Genomic DNA, 23,940 nt, shown 5'->3' with positions numbered 1-23,940 from the left:
AATGAATTTTATTGATCACTGAAGGAAATTGGTGTCCTGAATTCTCATCTTTTGTCAGATTTATAGTGTTTTCGTTGATTAGCAGTGGCAACCTAGTTATCCACGAGTTTTGCCCTAACTGCTGTTTTGTGTTCGTTTAATAATTCAGAAGTCCACTAGAATGGGCGATGGAAGCGAAAAGTTATTCTTTCTCTCCTTAAGAAAAACGCCTTTAGAACTGTCAAAAGTTGGGTGAAATTATAGCTGCATCCCACTTGCACTAATGCAAAACCATCACCCAAATTCGTCAGCGCTTCCATAGCCTATTGCACGAGGTTTGAACCTCAAGCAGGCGGTTGCAACCCGTAGAAGTTGTCAGTGTTGGGGATAAGGATTAGGTTGACTATAGCAACCATATATTTGAATCGTCCTGGGTGACGATTCTGTTTGTTTATTCAGAAAAAGATTTGCCCCGCGCTAGTGGAGAAAAACGAAAACGGCATTAGTCTTTCACTTCTAGATTCAATGATATGATGTTTATGAGCTTTGAAATCAAGTTGGGTTGAATTTTGAGTATATTCAATCATTGATAAATGATGAACTAACAAATCTACATGAAATAATAAAAACTGATCCTGAATTTGTTTATTATAATTATTTAATTAGGGCATAATATTTTGATGATTATAATGAAAAATAAGCTACAAAATTTAATTTCTAAAGTTTAAAAAAATCGAAAACTACCGCTCGTATTACTAGTATAAGTGAAGAAAGTTTGGTAAAAAGATTTCACTGCATTCAACAAATCTGTTAATTCCTGCAAAACGATTTGATTTTTGTTTTAAAAGATATCTAAAATTAAATTTGGTTAAACACTATTAAAAAATCATTAAAACTCCCGTATTTAACAAAATGGCATAAAAAAAATGACATAAACGGTTTTTAAATAATCAAAAAGATTTGTAATAAAGTTTGTAATATAATAATCCGATGCACGAATTTTGAAGTTAAAATGGTCATATTCTGGGCTTGTTTTATTACATTTATTTATTTGTCAAGATTTGAGTTTCTATACAAACGGTTTATTGAATCGCGACTTTAAACTAACAATAAAAAAAATAAGTTTCAATTCGTGAAGATTATATAATGTAGTAAAATGAAATGTCTTTGGCCTAGAGTGATTTAGGAAAATCTTCCCGCCAATTTTCTGACATGTTTGTTTAAACTTATTTTTGAACACTTTTTGGGATCAAAAAATTTCCGAATACTATTATAGTAAATTCATTTCTTGATCTGAAAATTCTACTTGGAAAAATATCCATGAGGGGGTTAAACCCCTAAACGCCCCCCACCCTTGTTCTCACCGCCTTGAAAGATAGTGAAATAATTTTAAATTTTAAATTTAAGAAGAATTCCATCTGGATCATCAGCATTGGATTTCATTGATTAATTGCTACTGTTATACCACTCATTGGTGTCAGTTTAAGTTGAAAAATTAAACCATTTTCGTTTAATGGTAGAAGGGCTTGTAATTTACGTTTTGATAAACTGCACTGTCCCTTTAAGCGGATTTTCTTTCACTGTATCGTCTGTAATGCCCCTTTCAGGGGTTTGTACCATCCCTCATCAGCTGAACTGTCCATCTCAGGGGTTTGTACCTTACCACTCCAAAAGTTGTATTTTACCTCTTTTAAAATTGTACTGCCCCTCTCATGAGTTTGTACCTTTCCCTTTCGTCATCTGTGCTGCCTCTCTCAGGGGTTTGTTCCATAGGTTTTAATTAGCTGCATTGACCCTCTAGGCGTATGTCTATTAACGCTTCAGCTGTACTGCCCCTCTCAGGGGTTTGTAATTTACTCATCAGCTGTACTGCCCCTCTCAGAGGTTTGTACCTTCACTCAACAGCTCTACTGCCCCTCTCAGGGATTTGTACTTTCACTCATCAGCTGTACTACCTCTCTCAAGGGTTTATACCTTCACTCATCCGTTGTACTACCCCTCTCAGGGGTTTGTTCTTTAGGTTTGAATAAACTGCACTGCCCCTCAAGGATTTGTACCATCACTCTTCAGCTGTACTGCCCCTCTCAGAGGTTTGTACCTTACACTTTCATCGACTGTACTCTCCCTCTCAGAGGTTTTGTACCTTCACTCATCAGCTGAAATGCCCCTTTTAGAGGTTTGTGCCTTCACTCACTAGCTGTACTGCCCCTCTCAGGGGTTTCTACCTTCACTCATCGGCTGTACTACCCCTCTCAGGGGTTTCTTACCACTCCAAAAACCGTACTGCTCCTCTCAAGGGTTTATACCTTACACTTTCATTGACTGTACTGCCCCTCGCGGGGGTTTCTACCATCACTCATCAACTGTACTGCCCCTCTCAAAGGTTTGTACCTTTACTCATCAGCTGTACTGCCCCTCTCAGAGGTTTGTACCTTTACTCATCAGCTGTACTGCCCCTCTCAGAGGTTTGTTCCTTACACTTTCATAGACTGTACTGCCCCTATTAGGGGTTGGTACCTTCACTCATCAGCTGAACCGCCCCTTTTAGAGGTTTGTGCTTTCACTCATCAGCTGTACTGCCCCTCTCAGGGGTTTATACCATCACTCATCAACTGTACTGCCCCTCTCAAAGGTTTGTACCTTCACTCATCAGCTGTACTACCTCTCTCAGGGTTTATATCTTACCACTTCAAAAACCTCACTGCCCCTCTTAAGGGTCTATACCTTACACTTCCATCGACTGTACTGCCCCTCGCGGGCGTTTCTATCTTCAATCATCAGTTGTACTGCCCCTCTCAGAGGCTTGTACCTTCACTCATCAGCTGAAATGCCCCTTTTAGAGGTTTGTGCCTTCACTCATCAGCTGTACTGCTCCTCTCAGGGGTTTCTACCATCACTCATCAACTGTACTGCCCCTCTCAAAGGTTTGTACCTTCACTCATCAGCTGTACTACCTCTCTCAGGGTTTATATCTTACCACTTCAAAAACCCACTGCCCCTCTTAAGGTCTATACCTTACACTTCCACCGGCTGTACTGCCCCTCGCGGGGGTTTCTATCTTCAATCATCAGCTGTACTGTCCCTTTCAAAGGTTTGTATCTTTACCCATCAGCTGTACTGCCCCTCTCAGAGGTTTGTACCTTCACTCATCAACTGTACTGCCCCTCTCAGAGGTTTGTTCCTTACACTATCATAGACTGTACTGTACTATTAGGGGTTTGTACCTTCACTCATCAGCTGAACCGCCCCTCTCAGAGGTTTGTGCCTTCACTCATCAGCTGTACTGTCCCTCTCAGGAGTTTGAACCTTCACTCATCAGCTGTGCTACCCCTCTCAGGGGTTTGTACCTCACCATTCCTAAAACCGTACTGCCCCTCTCAAGGGATTATACCTTACACTTTCATCGACTGTACTGCCCCTCGTGGAGGTTTCTACCCTAACTCATCAGCTGTTCTGCCCCTCTCAAAGGTCTGTACCTTCACTCATCAGCTGTACTACCCCTCTCAGGGGTTTCTATCAAAAAATTGTACTGCCGCCCCTCTCAAGGGTTTGTACCATATAAAACGTCATAACTAGGCAGCTTTTAAAATGCAATAATTCATTACTAAAACGAAAAATGTGTTGATCGCCATCGACTTGGTCTTTCAGCAGGTCTCAAAGTCAATGTCGGAAAGACCAAGTCAATGGAGATCAACACAGGAAATCCCTCCAGTTTCATGGTAGCTGGGCACCAAGTTGAGAAAGTGGAGTGCTTCCAGTATCTTGGTAGCCAGATAACGCCTGATGGTGGTACCAGGAAAGACATCGAAACCCGGATCAGAAAGGCCCGTTTTGCATTTGCGAGTCTCCGAAACATCTGGCGGTCACGCCAGATCTCTCTACGAACGAAAATCCGAAACTTCAAATCAAACGTCAAATCCGTATTGCTGTACGGGTGCGAAACTTGGTGCACATATACGGTAAAGACGCGAAAACTGCAAGTATTTGTAAACCGCTGCCTGCGGAATATCATCCGCGCTTGATGGCCTGGCAACTGGATCTCGAACGAGGAACTATATCGCCGGTGTTATCAAAGGGCGCTAGAAATCGATATTCAGGAACGTAAGTGGAGATGGATTGGGCACACGCTGCGGAAAGATGAAAATGAGATTTGCAGAGAGGCGATAGAGTGGAATCCAGAAGGACATCGAAGAAGAGGCAGACCCAGAAACTCGTGGCGGCGAAGCCTAGCCGCTGAAATCTGAACTGTCGATGAGAATCTTGACTGGGACCAGGTGAAGGCGCTGGCTCCGGATCGTAAACAGTGGAGGTCTTTTACCACGGCCCTAAAAATGCACCGGAGGATCGGCGCGGGATCATTAAGTAAGTAAGTAAGTAAGTAAGTAGACGAAAATTATAATTTCCTAAAGCTTAGTTCAAGAAATGGGTCACTTCAATTTGGTTATAGCTGAAGTCCAAGTGATGCAAAATTTTTACAGCGTTGTATTGCCTGTAAAAAGTGCTATCCTGCCTAATTTTCTCAAAATTCAAAATTAACGCATTTCCGAGATATTCAAGATGACAAAAATAATTTTCAAAGTTTTCTTCAAAATCCATCTTTACGAAATTGAGAGCTGACAAGAGCGTTGTTTATTTATACCGAAAATTAGTATGCTTGAGTGATGAAAAAGTATGAAAATATTTTCAAGATTATCCATAATGTTCAAACCTAGTGTTAAAGTCAAGTATGTATATGATAAGAAATTACAGTTAAAGATCACCAGGGAATTCAAGGCTGGTACCAGCATTTTAAATTATGAATAAGCAAAAAAAAAACTCAGTGTAAATCTCTGAAATTTCCAGAAAGTTTGTCCCTGAGAAGCTAAAAGTATTGCTAAGAAATCAACCATGTGAACATAACCCCAAAAGAAATTTTTTTGCTAGTTTCAGAGCTCATAAGCTGTGTACCCGGTGCCGAGGTAATGCGGCAGATAAATTTTTATGGACGGCAAAACTTATGAAATATACAATGTTTCATAAGATACGGCAGTTGAATTCTGTAACATCTATACTTCTGACAAAGTCCCTAGCAGAATAAAGTTTATATTTGCTGGTCGTTTTAGAAAAAAATATTACGATTTAGCGAGATTTTGGAGAAAAAACAAAATTTTCGTGACGAAAACTTTGGATTTCGATGTTTTCAAAAGCTTAAAAAAACTAGCCTTATTTGAAGACTGCACAATTTACGATATTAACTAATCGATTTAACTTTAACTGAGTCTTGTGATAATTCTACTCTGTGTTTGTCTGATTTTGCCAGCTGACATTTTAATAAAAACGTGTTTAAGTTTTACAAAAATAATCAAGTTTTGATAAATTCGAAACAGCTGAATTCACCAAGTTGTCTCCAGTTTCTGTGAAATAAGAAATATTGGTCAAAACAGTAGAATAATTGAAGAAAAAGGATGAAATCACCATAATCACCGATTATATGGAGTATCACTGAAAAATCCTAATCAATATCATAACTGATAAAAGTGTGCACCGATCGATTGGAGATACCAAGAATGAAGTATAATTATTTCTACCAAAACGATTAATAATTTTTTTTTTCATATTTTTCCATTATTTATCATAACATTATCTTCATTTCAGTCTCAGAAAAATTTTCAGCCAAACAAATGGTTTTCAAGATACGCGCATCGATAACTGTCCCATTTTTAAATGAACTTAGCTTTGCTATTCAAATTCCTACAAATCCGATTAACAATATTTTTTTTAATTTTCTTCGGCGTAGAAACAAGACTCAGTGGCTTAAGACTGAAAAATAATAGCTATTCTTCTGCTATAAAACGTGTCAAACGATTGAATGAATGAATTGTTGACTTATTAATCTGAACCCATGTTAATTAAAAATATAGTTCCCTAAATCAAAATTATACTGACTAATTTCTCTTTTCATTTTATTCTCATCTTCATTTGATTTTTCGTTTGCAGATCTTAATGGTTTCATTTATAAACCTGTGCCTATGATTTGCAAAAATCATGCAAGGCAAAAATTTCAAAAATAAGACTCTAACCATCAAAAAATCTATAAGGATAAGGTGTTTAAATCTTAAAGTTGGTCTCGGTTACGTGAACTTGCAGTGCACTCAGGCTGACAATTATATTTTAGGCCAAATCATATCTTTTGACAAGATGCATCAAGCATTTGGTTACAGCTTTTTTTTTTTTTAACAATTCTTTATTTGAAACGGCTCATACCTTTAGGCTTTAAGGAGCCAAAATCGATTTTGTTGTTTACAATTGTTTTCTTAACTTAACACTTTGTGAGAGGAGAAAGGAAGATAGAAAGGGAAATATGAAAATAAAAAAGAAATTATAGACGAAGATCGATAGCTTTTAGAAAAAGGTAGATTTCGAACATGTAGTCCAAATCTAGCACAGCTAGTACATCTCTAACTGGAACATTAGGTGGTTTTCCTCAGGCCCTAAGGGAGTCTATTAAATTCGTTCTGGCGACAAGATGGACCTCACACGACCAAATTGGTTACAGCTTAATTTCCGGAGATAAAATCAACTCCAGAAAAAGGTTGTCTATCAAAACATCATACTTCGCCGAGCCAGCATTTTTACCTACCAGGGTGACATATTCTTAAGCCCCAGCAACTTGAATGGCAGCATCCGTTCCGCATCGCACAAATGTCGTGACAGATAAGTTCAGATGAGAATTCTCCGCAATCATCATCGAGCTCTTAAATTTCGTAGGCCCAAGTGTATGTTGCTGGTCTGGTAGGAAGGTACTAATCTTCATAACGCCGCCTGGCAGTTTCTAAGATTGCAACTGATTTAAAGTGCAGCGACTCTTTTTCTTATTTTGGGCAACCTTGGAGCTGGGATGGATTCCCACGTTGCTTGCCGTTGTCGTATTTAGGAGGATCGTTTCGGAGCATTATTGGAGTCCAAAGCAAGAGCCAAGTTGGAAAAAAGTACAGCCCGTGGGGACGTTTTGACACCCGGTGGTTTCGTTGCTTATACCAGCTTAGAACAGCGCCATTCCGCAACGGTGTTTTGCTGTTTTTTTCGGATTCGTCTTTGTGTTTACTATAGCTGAATGTTGGGGGCGGATGGGCGAATTCAATCATCATTGTCGTCTTTGGTAAATATCAACCGCTTGAACTATAAATGCCTCCCCCCGGAGCTGGAATGTCTATGGACGGTTTTGAATCGAAAGCAATCTGATGAGCTGTCGATATAATGATGATAGAAATCTTTGAAGATCTGTGTTAAATTGTGAACAAATTGTTTATGAGCGGATGAGCACTGCCTCCATTATTGGCACTTCGAAAGTGACTATGCAGCACCTGGCACCGTGATATTTACGAAATAAATTATTAGTTGTTGAGCGATGAAAAATAAATATAGAAGGGCTGTACAAACTGTATCAAATCAATAGCTCCGTTTTGTATGAGCACTGTGCTTAAAGGTCAATTCTAACTGTTCTCAATTATTAATATTTCAGTTTTTGTGTAATTTGATTATACAATCACTGAAAAAGGCTAGCTAAGCGCCGATGTGGTCTAGCGGATAGGCTGCGCGAGTCTGGTTTTGGTATGCCAGGCGTACTGGGCTCGATTCCTGGTATCGGCAAGAAAACTTTTGGGTTCGAATCCCGTAAGTGGCCGACAGGTAAAGTGTGTTTCTCTTATAACTGACTTTGTAATAAGTATGTTCAATCAGTTGCCAGCTAGCCAGGTATATACGCGAGTGCGGAATACCTGTCGTAGATTCATAACACTGAAGATGTGATGAATTTTAAACGGTTGCGAAACTGTTTGTCTTGTTCTCCAAATAAGACTCACACATACACAAAACACATTCATTACGAGACAGTTCACACGAAGCCATGGTGTCGGGTAGGTATGTGGTGATTTGCATTGAAGATTAGCCGAGAAGAATGCAATTCAGCGCATACGTTGGTGAAACTGCGGTGAATCCGTGCACCCATGGTGGATTATCTACATACATACATCAGCTACGGCGACATCACTGACGACATCCTTCAAACATCTGCACACTCGAAATTCATTAACCCATTATCGTTAAAAAGTAACCATTTTCACACCTTTCCGCGTTTAGTGATTTTTTGGTTTCTTCCACAAAAGTCATTTTTGACTTCTCTTGAGAAGTGAAAATATGGTTACTTTTAAACCGCAAGAAATTATTGCGGAGAGGTTGAAAAACGGTTAATTTTGAACCATATCGCAAAATGGAAGAAAAACAGGAAAATTGTATCATTAAAATACTAGAATTGGGATGATTTCAACTGGAAAAAGAAAAGTGATGCGAGTTTAAGAGCAGGTTATTTATTTTTCTTCAAACTTAATCCCTGCTTTCCAGAGAAGCACCAGCAGAGCTTGTTCTTGGAAGCGTTCATAGCCGTCATCCTCTTCCGAATAAAGTTCCGATTGTTAAAGCCTCCTCAAGAACCTTCCCGTTCGGACAACACAGGTGAAGAGGAAATTCCGGGTCGTCTGGCGATCCATCGTCATCGTCCGGATCAGGAAACTTTTGTTGGTTTTTAATAAATGGGAATATCCCCATCTCAGTGCGCCTATTTGGAGTTGTTCCACTTTCTCGTTTATCAACGACACTCCCGTCTTCACAAAGTTCCGTTTAATGTGCCTCTGGTCTCGCTCGGCTTTCCGGTAATCGACAATAAAAGTTAACTGTTTGCAAAACTTCGTTCTGACTCTGCTCCGACAGGAGCTTTTTACTGGCGGATGAGGCTAAAATTAAATTCGCACGTTTCGTTTGTTGTGAATAGACGAGCTGAGGGAAAGCACCACCTGCTAGCAGTAATAAATACAGAAGTGAAATTATCCTACGATAGCCACCGAATTCAAATAAGAAAACGAATCTAGACACAGGTCAGCACCGGAAGCGATGGAGCCATGCACCTAATGGGCTTAGTAACATTTTGTAGAGCCCTATAGGCTATAACCTCAGAGGGATGGCTAGTTTCTTTTCCACTATACCCTCTGCTCGCGGACCAGGAATTATTTTCAACATGGGCATTTCGACAGGCTGAAAAAAATAGTTTCACAAAATAAAGTACAAGAAATTGTTCGCAAAAAAATTACCGTTTTTTCTGCTTCTTAGCGCTAAATGTACCTGGGAAGTTTCTGTTAAGGCAGCTGCAGTACAGAATGTATTTTGACCGCAATATCACTACGGCCGATGGGTGAAGCGTTCAACCAATCCGATCCGCCCCAGCTTCATTCATCCGGATGCTACGGAGAATGATTGGTATGGATATTTTTTTTTTCAATAGGTTCTCTCGTTCCGGGAGTAAGTATTCCCGGGCTAGTCGTTCCTTTGTTTCACCGGATCCGAATCAGGACTGTTACGGAGTCACCCAATTGAAGCACTGCATTTTTAGCTCTGTGTTTATTGCTAGATTGGGTTATTATTGGAAGAAATTTATGTTTAAACTTACCTTTCAGAATCTTTTCACGCACACCGAATCACGGATCAAATTTACTTTGAAAATTATTCTATATATCGGTGCGAAAAAATAAAATTGTATGACACGCGTTCGGTTTGCTTCACGGTAACTTTCAAAAAGGCGAAGAAAAAATGTCATATTTTTCAACTGTTTTATGGTTAATACGCCAGAACTACTAAAATGGTTGAATTTTTTCATAGAAAAATTCTTAAAAAATAACCATATTGATAGTTCTGGAGCAAAAACCATAAAATGGTTATACTATAACCATAAATGGTTAAATAAAAATGAGCGTGTGCCAAGTGTCGGAACCAAACAAAAGAAAGGGTTGCCGATTGCCGAAAAGTTTGATGAATTTTTCATCGTCGCGAAAACTTCGGATTTCAACTGCATTGACAATATATGGATGCTACCATTCTAATATTTTCTAGCGAGCACAACTAGTTTTTAAAAATGTGAAATTTATCATCTTTTATATTCCAAATTTCGCTCCGAAACAACCTGATTCCATGTTTCCATCGAATTATTGAATGCTTTAGGGGCCGTTCACATACCACGTGGACAACTTAGGGAGAGGGGGGGGGGGAGGGGGTGTATGGAAATGTCCACGGAGAGGGGGGTAGGGGTGTGGGTCATGTCCACGTGGACATACTTCCAAAATATTTTCTAAAGGTGAATAAATATTAGGATGTTTAAAACAAAGATTTAAAAATAGCAAAGCGTTCCAGTTTAAGTTTAAACAATTAGTGATAAATTATTTTATATCAGAAAATGTTTACTCGGTTTTTTTTTTTTCAAAATCAGCCATTTCAATAACCAAAAGGGCGAAAAGTAGTGTTTATTAACTGTTAAATTAGATTTAGAAAAAAAACAATTTCAAATCTGTCCACGTGGACATCCGGGGAGGGGGGTAGGGGTTTGCCAAATGTCCACGCTTGTCCACGGAGGGGGAGGAGGGGGTCAAAAATCTTATTTTTCTGTCCACGTGGTATCTGAACGGCCCCTTATCATCAATGAATAGGGAAGAAGCAGACTAAATGCGCCTTTTAAGCGAATACTGATGTAATCGAATATTACAATCAATCTTTGTATAAAAGCTATTTACACATGTGCAGATATTTGTTTTGTATAAATTTGAGTAATTTTTATGTCAAAATCTCTTGCATTTTTCGAAAAAACGATTTTATTTTATTAGAATTTTTTTTTCGAATACAATTATTCAATTGCTTTATAGAAGACTAAGTTGCTAATCATTTCAAACGCAGTTAAGTATCCCACATCTGCTGTTTGTCATGCTATGATAGGAACATTAAATCCAAAATGTCAAAATCTCAGATTAAAAAAATAGAATTATTTCAAAAGCTTAACGAATTTGGTATTATTTATCGACATGGGAAACGAAACATCATCAATATTTTTAAATCTAAGTTATACCATATTATTTAAACTTTTTCAAGGACTCAGAATTTTTTATTCGACACAATGTCGAAAATAAATAAAACTTTTCTTCTTACCATGATTGAACCATGAGGTTGAACCTTCAAAATCTGCATTATACAATTTTGGGCAGCCTTAATGTAACTACTAATCGGATTAAAAACTAAATCTTATGAAAATCTCAATGTTCAACTCTAGCAGGCATATCTTTAAAACTATGTATAAACTTAGTTTGATGGAATTTTTCGGATAAAATTGATAATGCGATGATTACTCTGTCAACCTTTAATTATATTCAAAATAAGATTTTTTTTTATCATGTATGTATGTGTTTTGGGGCTGAATTCGTACTTTGGGTTGGTTCCTTGGACGGTGGACTGTATTCTGCGTAAGTAGGTGGGATTCCGATTGGGCTGATATTGGCTAGGCGAATCTTGGTGTTCCTTGGGTTGGGTTGGGATTTGTTGGCTTTCCAGGACGGTATTTTTTAATATCGTATTGGGATTCCGGGCACAAATGATAACACTTATGTTTACAAATTAACTACATTTCACTCAATAGAAAAACATTTATTGACTTCTACCACATAGCATATATTTAAACGACAACTTTACAATTACGACTGTTCTTTGAGAAAAATGGCTATTGGTTAAGAAAAATGGCTATTTTAAGCTACTACTTTTGATGATTACATTGTTTTACATATTCAGGTGTTGAGTGGACAATTATGATGATGTAATGTGTATGTGTGTGTGTGACGTGTGAAGTATGTGAGTTCTTCGAGCTAAAAGTTCTCTTCATCCGACAGCATAGTTGAGGATTCAGAAGGTCGACAGGTCTTTGACGTAGAGCATAAACAGTATGTATGTATGTACATATGTATGAGAACCCGAGTCGGTACGGGAAGTCTCGTTCGCACATTCAAATATTGATAATACTTAACTCATCAACAATAATTGCAGCACTAACAAGGGGTCCGTTACGACTGACTTAGGACAGGTTTGACTCATCTTACTCACTTCCAAAAAATAAATAATCCTGAAGTGGTACCTAAGTAACTTACTCAAGATTCCAAATTTGCCGAGATCCTCGGGCTGGCTTGAACCCACAATCCCTTGTATATCAGTCTTCCGATCGTTTGATGTTCTGTCCGACCCCCCTCTGAACCCCATAATAGAGTTATGCTATTTTTAATATATAGATAATCAAAAGAAAAATATTTCTGTACCAACACGTGAATAGGATCTATCTCCAAAGGAAAACAAAAACCATATTCAGTACCTAATTGCCAACATTTGCCCTATTTAGAAAAAATAGAAGAAAATAATATTCCGTTGCATTAAAAACTCAATTTGAGTAAAGCATTTATAAACATTCTAAAACCAGAACTGTAATCACATTGATATAAACCCATTACTCCAGAACAATTTTTCGCAAAATACTACTCCGCAAACAAACTAAAAATAATCAATTTGACTCTTTATTCAACATAAAAACATAGTTGCAAATGAATGCAAGCTTATAACTAAAGCTAAAAACAAGAAAATAGCAAAGGGTGTATAAACAGTTTAGACAAAATATTACGTGAGCTAGGTTCTATCTACGATAGCGCGTTGGTTTTTCATGTAAATTGATATTCCTCTATTCTAACATATAGGGGATGCTTCTAAAAATCGTTTGTCTTTCATAAATTGCAAAAATTCCAAGTGATTTTTGATAAGTGATTTAAAATAGGTTGTATTTTTTTTCAAGCGCGTTTTTCTCAATTCGCCATATATGAAGATAGATCCTTTCCATGTGTTGGCAGGGTAAGTGTTCCTAATTTGGCATGTGTGCCTAATATTAACATACCGTTTGATTTTGACAGTTTGTGACGTTATTTTCGACTTATCACAACTACAAAACAATTGATAATGTAATGGATGATCTGAACTTTAATCATACATACAATTAAGTTTTCTAACTGCTAACTGCGGTTTGTTTCAAAGTATGTCCAATTTGAACGGGATTCTGAGCACGTTTCTTAAAAAAACACTGTTTTAGAAATGGAAGATATAAGCTGAATTTTTCAACCGATTTTTTCGAGAATTTTTGTCGGATTGATTATTACAATGATTTTTGTAATAAGATTGTTATAACCATGTTTTTTTGAAGAAAAAACTAAAAAAGTGCTATGTCCATAATTGGGAACACTTTTTTCAGTGTATTCCTGATGTTGGGCATAATCAAAGTTTTCCAACGTAAATGAAGTTATAGCGTCTTTTTGAAATGATTATGATTGCCGTTGAGTTGTTAAAACTAATTTGATCTTAAGGGGGGGTAGGGTCTAACGGGTATAAAAAAAACACCATTTTCACGATTTTTTTCTAGAGCTATCGTTCAAACAAATGTATTCAAATTTTTTGCATTATACAAAGCATTGTTAAAAGAACATTTAGTAATTTTTTCGTAGAAGAATATTGAACAATGAGCCGGTGACGGAGCATTTTCGAGGATGCCTTTTAGAAAACAGGATTTGCGGTGGACACTGTATCTCAGCACAGAATCATCTGAAGTCAAAAAATCAGAGCAAAATATTTTTAATAGATGTTTTTCTGGACCCCAACGTTTTTATTTAACTTAAAAATATTTTTATGAAATTTTTGTGGCTGTTTGAAGTGAAAACTACGATTTTTCACTTAAAAATTCGCCATTTTTCACCTCTAAAATCTCCCCAAAGTAAAAAAAAATCAAAAAAGAAAAACGTTGGGGTCTGGTATTTTATATGTAGAAAATATGCTCCAAATTTGAAAAGAATCGGATAAGTAGTTTTCAAATGACGATGTCCACGGACTTTAAAAATGTGCTTTCGAGAAAAACGCGTTTGAAGTTTCTGCTCTTGCTTTCTTGCAGTATTAGATAGGAGGAGATAAAGGCCTATAACTTCTACAGTTTTGCTTCAATTGACTTGAAAATTTGACACAACATTCTTGAAATGTTTTACAATAAGAAAATAAAAAATAAAAAAAATCAATTTTTTGAAAGTGTTAGACCCTACCCCCCCCCTTAACTTTATTTTCAAGGTACTGTAAAATAAATGGTTATAAGTTAAAACACGATAATTTTTTTAAATTTCGTGTATTTTAAAGCGTTATTGATAGGGGGAAAATATATTTTTGAAAGACTATTTTTATAAGAAACCCCAAAGAAGTTCTGGAAATAGACATGAAGCTTCACAGCTTAAAGAAACTATGGCTACAATTTAATTTAAGGAAGCTTTTCATATAAGCCAAAGAAAATCGTTGTTCAAAAGTTCAAAAGAACTTATTTGAACCATTGAACTATTTGCTAGAACAACGATTTGATTTTAAAATGACATATCATGATGCTTAAATTACTACATTAGGAGAAAATTATCCTGGATGTGCCTCTCGAGTAAAATGCGCCTACAGCCGTTAAGAAAACAAATCTAATCAATACATTTTGAGGGTTATACGCTTTGAACATCAGACATGTGAGAGATTTATGAACATACAAACTAAAAAATTAAAAAAAATTGTTTACACAACTATTGATGAAATATATTGACCTTTTTTAAATTGCCAAAATATTTTGAGCTTCAAAAATTATACGTACTGAAGCTTGAAACAAAAAATTTGGTTTCTAATTTAATTGAACATCAAAAGTACAACAAATTTAAGGTCTTTATGAAGGCTTAATAATTATTAGAAAGTAGAATAATTGAGATTTTGTTTATCGCCGCCAACAGCGAATACGAAAATGTTTTTGTAGGTTACTTCATGTTTGTAAAATTTCACTACCCAAACACAGGTAAAACGGTATAAATTTAGGATTTTTATCATTTATACTTTGAATCTAGGCTTAAATCAACATCCCAAAAGAGATCAGGAGTTCTCAAAACAGATTTTATAAAGTTTTTAAATGGATGAACTGATTTCAAAGCATGGCAACCACAACTTTTGCTTTATGTTTTAAATAATAAAAACATAGATTTTTATTAATTACAGCTTAATCGTATAAAAAATATCAGTTTCTTGCGATTTCATTAAAATTTTACAAAAATATTGCCAAAGAAAGTTTCTTTTTCGCATTACACCTGCACAATTTGAGGTCCGATAATTTAGACAACTTTTACAATAAAATCGTTTTCTCGAAAATTGCAGGAAATTTTAACATAAAAATTATTCCAATGTATAGAAAACAGTTGGCTGCTCATGTGTATTTAGAATTGTTATACCCATATTTCAATAATGATTGAAGAGCAACAGGAAAACTTCTTGGAGTCTGCTACAAACCTGGAAAATCGAAATTTGTCACATGTAATTGGCGATGATAGTCAAAAGCTTCTTAATTCGTCCTCAAATCGAAAACCAATTTGAGAAACCTCCACGCGAAATGGAAAATAAAAAAAAATTCTGAATAAAATACGTTATAAACTTATTTGTAGTCAGTTCTTCAAATTTTCTATTTATTCAAATATAATAAATATTAAATGAAAAAAAAATGTTAAAAAAAACAATTGAAGAATGAAAAGTTTGATTTTTTTATAGGCTTAACATGCACTACTTTCTTCAAAACTGGTATAAACGAATTTGGTGAAGAACTTTAATAGGCATGTTTTCTCTGGTCATATTCCAAATAACATTATAAGTTATGATAAAAAAATATATTTCAAGAATTTCCTCATTAAACTAATAAGAAACATAATCATATGCAGAATCAGGAACAAATAATGTAATATTTGGTACGCTGATGCACTTTTCCTTTGTATTTCCATAATTAGGAACACATATGTTAACAATTAGGAACAATTAGTGCCATATTAGGAACATCGACACACTCTAAAAAAGACATTAGTTTTCGAAAATTAAAGCTGAAATTATTATTTCAATCTTCAACCGAGTGCAAAAAAGAGTTTGGAACTTAGTTACCAAAAAAATTTATATCTTACAATTGAAGATTTGGCTTACCCTTATCAAATCTGAAAACCTCTGACAATATATAGCGAAATGAGGCACACCCACCCTTTTCAATGATGATACAAATTACCTTGTTGCCATTCACAATTCCTTGTACCCTCCCTTGTTCCCCTATAATTAAAGGGAACTTATTATTATACCAAAAAGGCTTAAATAATTTTTATGTTGTCCACAAAATCACAGTACTCTGTACCTATTTTATCGCAGCATGCCGAGATGGCTATGACTGTAGCTAGAACTTTCCTAGTTTACTAGCTAGTTTACTTTCCCAGTCTTCATTTTGAAAAATTAGATTTTTCGATTGGCATTTTCAGTCAAAAATAATATTGATCAAAAACAGTACGTTTACATATTATCCGACGTTTCGGCCTTTGGTCTTGGCCTTCTTCTAAGGAGAATCTACAATTTTATTTTATTTTTGTGAGAATTAATTAACATCTAATAAACTACTTTTATAAATGGGTGTTGCACTTACTAGGTATTGTACTGTAGATCTGGCTATGGGTGTGGGACTAGATGGGAGCTTTTGATTCGGTGGTTCTGCTGTCGATAAACTATGTGTTATGATTTTTAGGAGCGTAGAGATAAATATTGTGACTTACGGTTTTTTGCGAAATGGGGTTTTACACATTTTAATTAGTGTTTCACTTGTAATAGCTGTCTACTATTTTTATAGGCCTACTCTTAACTGTTTTGTTGTTTTTGTTTTTGGAATTGTTTACGTTTGGCATGTTTTGGTATTGGTGAAATATATGGTTGGAAATGGAGTAAAGATATTGGTTTGTGTTTTGGATGATAATATTAAACTGTGTGTGTTGAATATGTGTTACAATTGTTGGAGTATATCAGTTTGGTTACTTAAACTTATAGGTGATTGTTCATGATGATATGATGATGACTGACTGGATGGCTGGTTTCGTTGGTTTGTTTTGGTCGGAGCTTTCTTGTTGTGGGAACTTACTTCATGGATGATGTCGGTGTATACGGGAGAAACTTCTTCGACATCTGTTCTGTAGTTTACTGCGTGAGCGGTTGCCTTGATGTGGTAGCTTTCGAGAGAGTTTAGGCGTTTATGCTGGTAGGAGCGGTCGGAAATCAACCAGTCGTTAAACAAATTTATTGAAAATTTTGAAAAATTAGCATCCAAAATGCCCAATTCAATATTAAAGCACTGAGCCAACACATTTTTACACAAAAAAAAAACAGATTTCTAATAATACGGACCATTTTCAACACACACAAAACCTGCGCAAAAAAATCAAACCACTTGCACACAGTGAATTGAATGAACTATCCTTTCTCAAGCCTGTTCAAATCACTTCCTCTGATCAATGTTTCAGTTGACCTCCGACTACTCGTTGAATGTTTTTTCGAACAATTAATCTAATAATCACTATTAAACAAAAAATTTAGTGAAATTTTTACAGACCCGAAAAAACACGTGGGGTGCCATCTAGACAACGCCTACTTCCCTCAGGATAAGATTTATTTTTATCATTCATATAAAATCGATAGGATTAACGCAAAGGAACCTTTTCGATAATTTCAAAATATCCAATCTACCACTTGTCACCATTATTGCTGATCGTTGCCAATTTCCCGAACCCTGTTACGGGCATATTGCGCCACAGCTCGAAGGGAGAAACAATTTTCGTTATGTGTACCTATATTAAACGTCGCTGGCACCCCCACTTATCATGCCACCCTCCCAGCAGTTAATCTCCGGGCTAAATTATCGAACCGCGCGATCGAACTGGACTCTAACCAGGCGTTGAACCATAAATCAGCGACCCCGCCAGCAGATTCTTCTATTTTTACTGGCGCTTTCCGTTATCACATAATCGGCGTGCGTGCGTGTGCCAAGCGGCGCGATAATCTAACGCATCGTAACGCACTCTCGCTTCACTTGCGCATGGGCTTACGCTGACTTTGCGCCAGGGTGCACTTTTAGCATATTTGCGCAAAATGTCGGGGAAAACGGTGCAGCACATTTGCCCGGAGGAACGACTGACAGATGCCTGGCCTAGATCGCTTGGCTCAGCTTTCTTCGTTACCTGCCTTTAATCCTGCGCTTGTGTAATTCGTTTCTTATGATCGGTCTCTTGGGCGATGTATTTGCTTATAGCTCTCAAACTAATTTCTAACGGAAATAGATCAATTAGTTATGCTGTCGTCTAATAATATATGGGCTGAAATGATCTCTTAGCACGTATACTGTTACATGATTAAGCTTCTCGTCCGCCTTAGTGCGTTTTCTTGAACCTAGTGGCTTTTTTCTGTGACCGGCCAATCGGTTGAATAACCCCATCGTAAATCCAAGCCATTAGGTATGGAATTTGTGTGCAAACACGCAAAATCGAACCTCCCTGCTTTGGGCTGACCTTTTCACCCAATTTGATCATCTATCTTCAGATTGCAATAAAGCTATACACGCTCATTTTGTTATAACCATTTATGATTCTTAAATAACCATTTTATGATATTTACTCCAAAACCGTCAATATGGTTATTTTTCAACAATTTTTCTAGAAAGAATTTGAACCATTTTGCTAGTTTTCGAGTATAAACCAGAAAATGGTTGAATAATTTGATATCGCCATTTTGAAAGCGGCAATTACAGCCGGACGCCCATTAAGCAAATTGTTTTCTTCCGCGGAACAGCATCCAGTTTACAGAAAAATCGGTTCTGGAAATCGTGGAAACTTCGGATTTGTAGGAGATGGAGAAAGGTAAGTGATATCTTCCAATTATTTGTCGATCCCAACATCATAAACAAAAAAAATTTCAGGGTACCGATTGGATGACGCCGGTTTAGGCACGACAGATACACCAACAACATTCAATAGGGCGAGGACTCACTCACCGGTCCATCGTTATCAGCCACAGCTAATGGAAGTACAAAAGGAATTGTGTTTCACACCATCCGGAAGCAGCTGGAACGGGCCGGAATGTATGGAAAACATCACCAGCGAGTCAAAGGTTATTCGCCAGACCCGCCTCCTCCACCCTCACCCCGTTAAGGATAGCAGACTAGTGATTATTGTATTGGCCATTCCGCAAGAGGCCATCCATCCATCCCATCCCGGTAGCGCTCGTGGGGGAACTTTACTTTTGCTTAAATTAAAAGGCTATCAAATGGGTCATAGTTTATAAGTATTATCATAGTTTATAAGAAATAAAATAATTATCCTGATGACTCTTGTTCATCTAAATTCCTTCGACAATTGTAATCAATTTCACAAATCGCACAAAACAGCTCTTACGGTTGAAAAATAACCATTTTTCAATTTCTACGGTAATCTTTCTTACGGTTAAAAAATAACCATATTTCTACTTCTCCCCGAAAAGTCATTTTATGGGTTCTCATAGAGAACTCATAAAATGACATTTCCCGGGAAAAGGTCAAAAATGGTTATTTTTGAAACATATATGGTTTAATAGTTTCTAGCGTGTAGGCACATACGTTTATTTTTAAATGTATGTCGACAACAAGTGAACTTCTTTTGAATCTGTTTCGATCGATCTACACTCTCTCCATGTTGAAGTTCGAAAAAAAATCGACCCTGGGAATCGTTTGGGCTCTATGTGGATTATGTAAATCACCAATCAGCAGATCCATTCAATGCTCTCCGTACCTACTCTCTAACATGTAGATCAATTGATCGTGCCCTGGGAGATCCTCGCTACACCCAAAGTACTTCGCATGCGAAACGGAGCCCGTTTGCCGGTACAAGTTTTAATTAGCAATTATCACCGCTAATTGGATTATTGCCATTTCTTGTGAGTGGCTGGACGCGGGCGAGCTAGCGAAGAAAATGTGCGAAAAATATGTTGGTCTTTCACCAGTCCATCAGTCAATCAGCCAGTCAGAGACAATCATTCAGTCCATTCAGTCAGACGGTCAATTTGGTTCACGGCAGGGCATGTTTTCGTTTGGCTAGGAATCATTCATGCCGCATTATTGATTTACCGTTGTGTCGATTCCGCATCGCACACTCACTCACCCACCCGGTGTGATATCAATCAACACGGTTCAATTAGATTCTGAAGTTGTCAGGAAAGTTCAAATTGGCAAAACATTGACAGAAAATGAATCGTGTTATTGGAAAATCTTCAAACCTCAAGCACTAGCACTAGAATATAAAATTGAAGGTGTCATAATTTTGTTAGTACTTAGCATAAGAAAATAAAAAATAAAAAATTGAATTTATTGTTTATCAATGCCAAAATACATACCCCTGTTAAATCACTAATAACTTTTTTGTCTAATAAGATACGAAGTTACGGCTTTCGACAAAGTTGTTCAGCGGAAAATTTTCTTTGAAATAAATTGGCAAAAAAACCATCAGCAGGCTAAAGAAACTATAGTAAACAAAGAGGCGCAATCTGATCCCTTTCGAAATAATGTGCTTGCAACCCTACTGTAGGCCTCCTTTAAGACTGCTTGGTTTTGCTCGATTGGAATGACACTGACAGAAAATGAAAAATTCCAATCGTGACATTTCGTCTCTTTGTTTACTATAGGCTCGTTACAGCAGGCTATGTTGCACAGAAGAAACAAAAATGATGATGATGATTTTTCAGTGCAAAATATTCAATTTTCCCATACAAAAATAAATGTTCAAATTTACTCACGTAAACGTTACTTAAAAATTCTGCAAAAAATCATGGATGAGTTTTAGACCAAAACGAAGCTTTTAAGACCCCAGGGTTTGAAAAATTCAAAAATGACCCTAAATCGACTCAGTCTACTGGCGCAGTGGACCGTATATTTACCTTGCGACTCGTGAGATCAAACATAAATTCAAATACCAAAATTAAAATGCCGGAAGGAAGAGTTGGTGGCGAAGAAGGACGATTGTCCCAATCCGTTTGGCAGGAGCGGTCTAAGGTGTTCGCCGGCTAGGCAATCCGCCGAACCGGTGAGGGTGCCGGTAGAAGTTAGAGAGTGAAAACCCCTTCGTCGAAGTTCAGCGGGCAGTCAAGGAATTCCTAAGCTTCCCGGAGCTTCAGGACCCTGAGGCTCCTGCTGAATTAGCGGTGGCAATGGCGGGCATTCAGGACCTTGTGGAATGCGTTGGTAAGAAATGTAGCAAGGAGGTTCGCGAGAAACTCGCCGACGTGATGGCACTTTTGTCACGGCGAACCGAGCGGTGGGGAGCCTCAAGACGGCACTGGATTGACGAAGGAAGGCACGTGAGAAGTGGTGAACTCTGTGGGCGACCGAAGAAGGTCAGCGTCTTCATGCAAACCGGAAACGTTAAGAGGAAAAGAGGGTCTACTGGGGAGACGAGAATTAGAGTCCCGAAGAAACGACCCCGAGATCCTAAGGTCCGGCAGGATCCAGATGAAATAGAGAATAAGGAGGAAGGCCAAGTTCTCAATGCGTCAAATGGGTGGCAGACAGTTGAGCTAAAAATGGAAACGGCCACGAAAGCCAAACCCAATTCCAACCCCAAACCCAACCGGGCCAGAGACAAGGGGGAGCCGTTGGTGGTAAAGGCACCGGAAGGAACCTACGCCGATGTCGTTCGCCAAATGAGGACGAGCGATAGGCTGGTGGGCTTAGGAGGGAGTAAACGTGCTCACGTAGGAGATACTCGGAGAGACGGCGGAAATCCATGCCTTGAGCACCACGGTTACCGTCAGGATCATGAATCTTGACAAGTAGCCACAGAGATAGAGGCCAAGAACGTGTTGAAGGACCTGTGTAAGATCGAAATGGACTAGATGTGGGAAGGTCCTCCCAAATTCGGAACACAGGTGGCTTTTGCGAAACTTCCGGCTGCGGCTGCAAACGCAGATTTGAAGTGTGGGCGGCTAAAGGTGGAGTGGTCTATCTGCCAGATAGTCATCCCCCAGCAACCGAATAGGTGTTTCCGTTGTGTTTATTACGAACTTCAATCGTGTGCCTGCAAGGGCACCAATAGAAGTGGCCAGTGCTGGCGGTGCGGAGAAGCCGGCCATCAGGCGGCAAGTTGCACCAAAGACGCAAAGTGTCTTCACTGCGGTGGAGGACACAGGGCTGGCAACCCTAGGTGTCCCGCCTTTTAAAGGGCGTCGCATAGTGGGGCAGACCTGACCAATCGATATTCAAACCCTCATAACTTTTTCAAATCAAATCCAACTGGTTTGAAGTCTTCTGAAAAGTTGTTCATCTGATCAAAATCTTTAATTTGATATAACTTTTTTTCATCTAGATGTTGTGAAATTTGATCCAGAAAACTTTCATAAGCAGATTTTCCTTATCAACTTGAAGGCTACTCAGTCGAATGGCGTGAAAATTATCATGTAAGGGTTTTTAAAACCGTTAAAAAAATTAAATGATGTTTTAAGATCCCTCCCCTCACAAGAATGGGGGCCCAAGATAAATGTTAAGTGAATACCTACAAAACTCTTGAATTAATAATGCAAATGGATCCTAATTTGTCTAGAGAGGAATGCTGGTTAACGCTAGTTAACCCATCTTTTTTCTGAAAGATACAACATACAAGGTACAACATTTCTACATTTCTAAAAACTAACCAAGCAACCACAAAAAATCTAACAACTAGTACACGGAAAAAAATTGAGTGGTCATCCCAAAGACGCTGTCATGATAATTTTACCATTTCAGCGCTATAGTATTTTCAACCACGAAAAGTTTAACATCAATTTTGTGAAAGTGCGCATGAAACAATATTGAAATTACTATGTACCTGGTAATTTTCGATAACTCTCAATGTTTGTTGTCGAAAATACTATGATCATGATAATTTCATCATAATTTCTATCACAACTACCGTCCGCATAGTAATTTTAACATTGTGGTACCAATTCATATCAACAAAATACAACGCACATCGTACTTTTGAGAACAAAACATATTTGACTCAAAAACATAAGTGCGTATGATAATTTTACTATGGTAAACATTTTTGTTGTTTACACTAATTCAGGATCATTAATCATCAAACCCGTTTGTAAAAAAAACTAATTTTGAGCTGCTTTATAGTTACATAACTTTGAGAATCATTCCAGAGCATTGGGAGAACACACTAACATTGACCGACGTGTGTCGGAAGTGTGAATTTTCATGTTTCAAATAATGTCATAATGCATGCATGCAAATAAACAAACAAACATACATAGTAATTTTACTATTTAAATCAAGCTCCTCGCTCCTCCTAATCTTTATCATAACACATACTAGTTTCATCATGAAACATATTAATTTTACTAGGGACGAAGTAAAACAATGCATCATTTCATTGACAATTTTACTAAAACGCAGTCGAATTTACTATGCGCAGCAAAACTGAGCACATGGTAAAATAGCTATGCGTAAGGTATTATAAACAACAAAACATATTTGACTCAAAAATATGGTCGCCTGTTGTTCGTTTAAACCACGGATTTAGTAATTTTACTATGCTTTTTTGTGTGTAGGAAGTTGACAAGGAACAAATCAAGCAAATTGAACCAAATTGAACCAAATTCGACCTCTGAGGAATTCGGCGTACGACAAACTGTTTATTATAATGGCTTTAAACTCATTCCATCTATGAAACAAATGCTTCCATACAAGTTAAATAGAAAAATTTATGTATAACTCGAAAATTCAACAAGCAAACCGAACTAAAGTTAGGTATTACTATCCAAACTAGACAAATATGGAATAAGAGGAACAGCTAATAATATCCTTCGCAGTTACTTAGAGGGACGGAAGCAATTTGTAGTGATTGAAAATACCAAAAGCGTGTTAAGAAATATTGATATTGGTGTACCACAAGGTAGCAATATAGGTCCGTTACTTTTTTTTTGTTGTATGTTAATGATCTCTGTAACTTACCATTAAAAGGCACAGCATGCCAATTCGCTGATGATACAGCAATTTTCTACTCAGCAGCATCAACTGATATTATCATTCAACAAATTGAGAATGACTTGAAATTGTTATCTAAATATTTTAACACCAACTTGCTCTCACTCAACTATACGAAAACCAAATACATGTTATTTCATTCTTCACATAAAAGATTACTTCCGAATATTGACCCAACGATAAATGGAAATCTT

General features: G+C 37.4%; 1 protein-coding gene across 1 annotated transcript; it reads left to right on the top strand.

Moving 5' to 3' along the window:
• Window positions 1–18,343: 18,343 nt before the first annotated feature.
• On the top strand, window positions 18,344–19,188 carry LOC129749773 (uncharacterized). Its single transcript, XM_055744848.1, has 2 exons — window positions 18,344–18,611; window positions 18,671–19,188. Exons 1-2 carry the CDS (start codon window positions 18,602–18,604, stop codon window positions 19,033–19,035), a joined length of 375 nt encoding a protein of 124 aa, XP_055600823.1. The 5' UTR covers window positions 18,344–18,601; the 3' UTR covers window positions 19,036–19,188.
• The last annotated feature ends 4,752 nt before the right edge of the window (window positions 19,189–23,940 follow it).

The sequence above is a fragment of the Uranotaenia lowii genome, chromosome 2, assembly GCF_029784155.1.
Source record: "Uranotaenia lowii strain MFRU-FL chromosome 2, ASM2978415v1, whole genome shotgun sequence".
Lineage (NCBI taxonomy): Eukaryota > Metazoa > Arthropoda > Insecta > Diptera > Culicidae > Uranotaenia > Uranotaenia lowii.
Note: the sequence above shows the minus strand (reverse complement) of the source record. Positions and strands in the feature narration are given on the sequence as shown.